The following is a 7,445-nucleotide window of genomic DNA, read 5'->3' as shown; positions in this document are numbered from 1 at the left end:
TCCATCCATCCATCCCTGAAATGCATGTCACCAATCAGAAGTTGCCATTTTTGAAGTAATCAAACTAAAATGCTATATCACTTTTCTGGAATTGATTCAGCCTGCCGTGCGCAAAATTCGAGCATCTTTAAAATCAGCGGGGGGGGAGGAGGGGGGGGGTTAAAAAAGATGCTCTAATTTCTTAGATGCTTAAAAAAGGAAATAAATTGTTTTATGGCTTTGAAACATTTCCTTTTTCAGCGGACGTTCACTTTTGGTAGGTAAAGCGGAAGACAGGTATGCATTTTGCTACAACGAGAGACATCCTTGCCTTGAGTGTTTTTTTTTTATATCACAAGCATTTTGTAGCCGAGACTTAAAACCTATACCGGAACGGCGGATTTAAATAAGAAAGGGAGTAACCAGCAAAACGGTTCCAAGCATCGAAGAGTTCAACAAGTAAGAAAGCCCGCTTTATCTTATATCCCACTGCCATAAATCGGTCGTAAACTTCGATTTACGGCGCATAACCGCGCATAAAGCAAATATACGACGAGTAATAATGTTCGAGTTGTAAAGCTACAGCAATAGAATTACGATTCAGCTTTGCTGAAGAGCCCGAAGAGTAGACAGCGCTTTTCTTTGGTTTCCCAAGTCCGCGCGGCCGGCCCATAAAACGCACCGCGGTACGTGTTCGGGCGGTGAGGGATCGACACACAGTTGCGAAACCACGTAACCTCCCCTGGAGGCGATGTCTTCTTAAGCGTCATCTGGGCACAATGACGTCAATGCCATGCCTCAGAAGCGGAAATGAAAGCTACAAGCGATGCATGTACATTAACCTCCAGTGCTTAGGCAATTGAAAGAGCCGCTTTGAAATCATACACTCGATTTATCTCTGTTTGAAGCTTTTCTTGGTGAACTTCTGTGGAAAGTCTGTCTGTCTGTCTGTCGCACCGACTAGCCCCAAAAATAACAGACGAAAGAAATATAGAACACGAGAATTGTCTACACTATATATATATATATATATATATATATATATATATATATATATATATATATATATATATATATATATATACATATATATATATGTGCATGGGCATATCTTGTTTTGACCCCTCTTTCACCCCCGTTGCCACAAGGGAGAGGAAAATTACCTGGTTATGTTTTATTTATTTATTTTTTTCGCTCTTTGTATACCAATGTACACTCTTTCCTGTCGAAACTGCCTGTCCTACTGCTTTTGGGCGCGACCCCCGCCTCCCACCAACAGAAGCCACGTGTCTCTTGTTTCAATGACCTTACTTGGATTCCTAAAACGGGTGTGAATGGGCAGATGTTCGCCCTTTGTGTGCATATCTTCTTTGGAACGTCTTCGTTCCGCGTGACTAATCTTTTTGCCCATGTCAAACATGGGCATGGGCCCATCTTGTTTTGACCCCTCTTTCACCCCCGTTGCCACAGGGAAGGAAAATTACCTTGTTATTTATTATTATTTTTATTTTTATCTTTTAATTATGTATTATTTTTTTCTCTGTGTTTGGTTCTTCTCTCTCTCTTTTTTTCCAAGTTCGTACCGCGTGACTGTGTGTTCTTATTATCCTTGTTGTAATTAATTTTCCCGCTCTCCCTTCATTCTTTTGCTACCCACCAACCATGAATCCATTTGTACAAACTCTCCCTCCTCTTACCTTGCCCTCGCGCTTGCTACATTTTCTGTATATATAGCTCTGAAACGAACTTATTTTGTACTCTGAAGAAAGGGAGTCCTCTCCCTGAAACGTCAGTAAACTTATTTTTATTTTCTAAGTCTTTCTCGTTTGTCTCTGTCTCTACTAACCTTATTTTTTTCGCGCTCTGTGTGAGTTTTTATCTTTTCAGTCTATATATATATATATATATATATATATATATATATACTTTTTTACATTATTTGGAGAAAAGATAAAAGGTAAGATAAAGCTAAGGTAAAGGTAAAGACAAAGAAAATGGTAAATGAAAAGTGCATATTATAACCTGGAGTGCCAGGGTTCTTATAACTGGTACACAGAATTGGTTGTCATGTGAGAGCAATAAATGGGTTATTGAGCGAGAAAGCCGGCGTTGGTGTCTGCAACAGCAAAAGGGCTCCGATACCACGAGTGTTTGAAGTGTTCACAGCGCGATGTGTCCCATCCCGAACACGTGACCTTCCGCCCTCGTATTAGCGCCTGTTCTGAGTCCCGAAGACATATCTCTATTGGAAACGGTTTTCCTGAGAAATTCATCGAGGCAACTGTTGCGTCCTTGTTTAAAGGTCAAACCGAGAAATTTATGTCAACCGGGCTACCAAGGTAACAGTTAACCGCATAAGTGACAGCCTAGATTTCCCACGATTTGGCTGGGTTTAGAAAAGATACTCTAGAATAGATCACTTTCATTGTCATGAATCACTAGAACAAATAAGTCCCTTTACTTGGCCTTTGTAAACTACGAAAAAGCGTTTGATTCAGTAAGCACCGAAGCAGTGCTGGAAGCATTAAGAGACCAGGAATAGAGGAGCCCTCACAAAACCGCAAGACAACATGTATAAGAGATGTACGAGAGAGATAATCCCTCACAGGAAAAGCGAAAAGTTCACAATCAAAAAGGGAGTGCGGGAGGAAAATACAATCTCGCCAATACCGTTCACAGCCTGCCTCCGGAGGATATTTAAAAAGCTTGACTGGGACAATGCAGGATTGCGTACAAACGGGGAATACATATGAGCCATTTGAGGTTTTCTGACGACATTGTCCGGCTCAGCGAGTCAGCAGAACACTTGCAACAAATACTTGAGAAACTACAATAAAAAATCTTGGCCATGGAGCTAAAATAAGTATGAAAAATCTTAGGTAATTATAAGCAAACATGCTGAAAGCGTCCTCTTCATCTTAAGTAAGGCAACGCTGAAGAGCAACTACAAGAGTGTTACTACGTGGGACAAATTCTCAGTCCTGATCCAATTTAGACGACGAGAAAGAAATCCGGCGCTGACTGGGTAAGGGATAGGGTGCACTTGGCAAGCACTCCCAGATAATGAAGAGTAAGCTTCCTCTGTCACTGAAGAGAATATTATACAGCCTATGCCTGCTGCTGGTGATCACGTATGGGGAGGAAACCAGCCGCTTCACTAAGCAACTGGAAAGAAAACTTAGGTCGGCTCAACGATCCATGGAACGAAGGATGATAGGTGTTCAAATTAAGAAGAAATTGACTTGTGCTGGCCATGTAATGAGACGAAATGACAACCTGTGGGCTAGTACAACATACATACATACATGCATACATACACACACATACATGCACACATACATACATACATACATACATACATACATACATACATACATACATACATACATACATACATACATACATACATACATACATACATACATACATACATACATACATACATACATACATACATACATACGTACGTACGTATGTCTATCCCTCTTCTGCATCTCCTATCCATCTTTCTGACATCCCCTCTTCCCACCCCACACCAGCAGGCGTTCCGGTGTTCACCCCTGGGTGTTACAAATTACGCCTGCTGGTTAACCTTCCTTTCGTTTTTACTTGCCACTACCTTTATTCATTCCTTTATTAAAACTCAAGACTGCCCCGAGTCACGTTCACCCAAGCCAACTGGTCAGTCAGCTGGTACGAGGCTAGCCAAGCCCATCATGTTGAAGGATGTGGGTGTGGAAATTGCGGCCACTGAATTTAAATGGGGCAGAAGAAAAAAAGGTCCCGGCCGCGTATAGGCGTTTCCTAGTCAGCACAGTCAAGCGTCGCATGGCGCCATCTAAGGGCATGTTTGAAGCTATGTCGACGTGCGTGTGGCCCTCAATTTAATCGCTCAAAAACGCTTGGTCTCGTAGTGTTGTAGTTCCGTTCCTGCGAAGCGAACAACCTAACCAGAGTTCTAATCCCCTTAACGCTTTTCTTTCTCGAGGGTTTGGCATACTTTATATAACTTTTGTTTTCACGGGTATAATCTATTTATGACTCTTTTATGTATTATAAATAAGATTTCGGGTATTTGTGTTGCCTTTTGGTCAGTTTCAGCTACTGTTTCTTGTACGTTTTGGCGGGTTTTCCCCTTTTAGGTGTGTTTCGGCTATTTCTATTGAATATGTTTCTACACCGTGCTTTTCAGCTATTGTAGGTGCGTTTTGGCTATTATTTATTTCAGTTCGGCTGGTTTTGTATACTTTAGGTACGTTTATTCTGTGATATAACCCCCATCAGCAAGCTCAGGTGACGGCTGGCTGTGCTGACTAGGAAACACATATACGCGTCCCGGCCCATCTCCACTAACGTGAAATCTGGGGAGGGCGAAGCATGCAGCGTTTAAGTGTATTCTTGGCGCCTTGGCGTTTTTTCCCACCGTTGGGGGTAGAGGCATGCGCCTTTTCTGTAGAGGTCTCGTGTCTTTGAAGCACGAAGCGTTCTTACGCGAGACGTCGGAAAACGAGTGTCCCGGTGCGTTCTTTTAGTACGCGTTACGTTCTGGCGCGAGGCGCTGGAAAACGATTGTCCCGATGTTTTAGTACCGCGACTGCATGAGACGACGACAGCCCGAGCCACTAAGGTGTATCGCCCCTAATACAATTCCCTAAAGTAGTGCATGGTTCAGGACAATTGGGGCGTGCGGGGGAGAAAGGAACGAGCAGGAGTAAGAAAGGTATTAAGTGTATGCGTCGAAGAATGCGTAGCTGCATGGGGGTTAGAGATTTGAATGGAACTGCAGGTGTACGAAGAGTTTTTCTGGTGTTCTCATGGTGAAGCTTTATTTCTTCTCTGTAGTCCAACCTGGGGGGGGGGAGATGGCCGGAAATACAGAAAACTACGCTAGAAGGGCAGCGAGGTGGTATTGATGAGCCTCTGCAGAAGCCTGCGTATCAGGATGTCCAGCAAGTCGGCCACTACGTTCGGGGCCACCATGTTGAGCGTCGTGAAGAGGGTGGCCAACACGGCCGAGAAGCCGCCCGTTAGGCCCCGCTTGCCGAAAGACAGCCCCTGGCGGGCCACCGCCTTGAAGTCGGCCACGCGGGTCTGTTCCTGGCCCTTGATCTTCGACTTCGGATAAAGGGAGAAAAATAAGGGAATGGACATTTCCTGGGGACTGAATTCTCTCTGAATCATAAAGGGCAGTGCGATAAATTGACATTGAGTTTGCAACAAGCAAGCCTTATTACCGGGCTTTTCGGTACAGCTTTAAGACCGCGCAAGTGCATTAGTCCGGCTTTTCTATTGCTACTTTTATTTTATTTTTTTTGCTTTTAAGAGAGGAAAGCGTATATACTTTCATTTGGTAAACTATGAGTTGTGTAAGTCCGTTATCGCGCCAAGACCACGACATTTTTTTTTTCCCAACACTTTCTTGGGCCTTTTCTTCCCCCATTCCCAAACCTCACCAGAGAAGCATATAGGCGTCTGTAAACGCCGGCGAACCTCTCTGCTTCTTCAATAAAGAGCCTTCTCTCTCTCTCTCTCTCTCTCTCTCTCTCTCTCTCTCTCTCTCTCTCTCTCTCTCTCTCTCTCTCTCTCTCTCTCTCTCTCTCTCTCTCTCTCTCTCTCTCTCTCTCTCTCTCTCTCTCTCTCTCTCTCTCTCTCTCTCTCTGTCCGGCGTCTCTGACCATTGGGAGGAGCATGTTTTGTGCACCCCATGCTTTTGACGCGTGAGGGAAAACAGAACATTTAGATTTCTAACTGAAGTCTTTATATATACGGCTTTGAATGTGGAAATTTTATTCGTAGCGTTGGACATTGTCGACATGATAACTCGTGTGCAGCACAAACTGTCTTCAAAGCGAGAAAATTGCTGTGGTTTTCTAGTTGCATCACCCTACATGATTGATTAGAATCGAACAGTACGTCTTCCTCTTAGCACATAATTTTACCGTTCCTCTCCTGAAGAGTCAGTCGATGCGCGTATGTTCTTGAAGCAGCAGTTATTCCCTCAAAAGTAGAAACGTACTGCCAGCTATGCTCGTGGGTGATGAAATATACTTTTATCGGCCAAAGGCCTAATTTAAAAGGAAGCCAAAGATAAAGCTCAAACAACTTGAATCATTTATGTCTTCAGCCGTGGATCTATAAGAAGCACTCTGCGGCTGTCTAAAGAAGCATACGTTTTGAAAGCGACATGTCGACGATAAATTGTGCTCTGAGAAACATGTTTGAGAAACTTTACTAGCGGGCATTGTTACCCAGCAGATGTACGCCCTACTTGCAATTGACAGCTTTTCTATGCGAGTCGTCTGCATCTAGTCATCTATCCGAGCTTGAATTGAATAAGGGGCCTAAACTAAAACTCGCCATTCACTGCAAAGCCAGCTCGAAGACATCGACGCCACATGCATACCCCTGCTGCATAGTGTCACATAAGCTACCACAAGAACCAGAGGACGTTGTTAGCGCAGTACTTTCGCTGTCACAGCATTATGATTTGTCAGCAGCCGGAGCTGCGCACACAGAACCACGCAGCGCCCTCATGTTACCCGTATTGTTGAGTACAAAATTGGAACGAACACTGATAAAGCAAGCTGTCAAACCCTACCTTGGGGACCTCGAGGGTGATGTTAGCGGCGAGTTTTTCGAAGGACAGCACGAAGATGCCGCCGGCGAGGCGACCGGGCAGCTCCCAGTCGAAGTGGAACTCGGGCGCGTCCACAGCCAGTGGAATCACAGTCCTGATCCAGCGGTCATCGCTCGTGCAGTCGCTGTCGACGAGTCCGAAGGGCCGCACCGTGTGCACGTTGTATGCGCGGCCGTTTTTCAGCTTCAGTACTCCCAAGTTGTCGCCGTCGCCGAGCGGTATGGGTTCCGCCCTCCGGATGACCTCCACGTTGGCAGTGATGATGGTCCGCAGGATGTTCGTCGCGAACTGGTTCCCGCTGCACAAGATTCCGTCCTGCCGACGCACGCGCGAAGCAGTGGCCAGAGAGATAACAGCTAGAACTCCGGTGAGGATGCAAAGAGCGAAACGTCCCACGTCTAGCGCAGTACTTGTACAGCGTGAGGTGGTACGTTGTTTCGAGTTTAGTCTCATTTGTAGGAGAAGTGTACCGCCTAGATGTATATATCTATAGGGCTCTCGATGAACAAAGCGCCCAAGCCCGACGAAGACCGGCACGTGTAAATTATCTATGCGTGTATTGTCTATCTCTTTTTGTATGACTATCACGTCTCCTCTTGCATCACATACCTCGGCGCATCATCTTTCGGCACTTCCGCTCGAAAAATCGAAATAACCGCCTATAATGAAAGCATGACACGTTCGTTCTTCAAAGGTGGTTTGCAAAGCTCGGTTGGTTGACATCTCCGTGCCCCCGCTGGCGAAGGAAACGACGGGAGGCCTTGCAGGTCTAATATCTCACAAAGTATAAACGTTTCAGAACCAAGTGAGCTAAAAGGACATCAGAAAA

The 7,445-nt window shown here is 44.9% G+C and overlaps 1 protein-coding gene across 1 annotated transcript; it reads right to left on the bottom strand.

Annotated features, from left to right (window-relative positions):
* Nucleotides 1-4,888: 4,888 nt before the first annotated feature.
* Nucleotides 4,889-7,304, bottom strand: LOC144167708 (uncharacterized; the record flags this gene model as incomplete). The annotated part of the gene is given in 2 exon segments (XM_077696893.1): nucleotides 4,889-5,094; nucleotides 6,578-7,304. Coding segments are annotated over 2 exon segments (698 nt in total), but the record flags the coding sequence as incomplete, so codon positions are not given.
* Between the last annotated feature and the right edge of the window lie 141 nt (nucleotides 7,305-7,445).

Source organism: Haemaphysalis longicornis, unplaced genomic scaffold (genome assembly GCF_048455015.1).
Source record: "Haemaphysalis longicornis isolate Haplotype H1 unplaced genomic scaffold, Haemaphysalis longicornis Haplotype H1 scaffold_2, whole genome shotgun sequence".
In the NCBI taxonomy this organism is placed as follows: domain Eukaryota; kingdom Metazoa; phylum Arthropoda; class Arachnida; order Ixodida; family Ixodidae; genus Haemaphysalis; species Haemaphysalis longicornis.
This window is presented reverse-complemented; position numbering and strand designations above follow the sequence as displayed.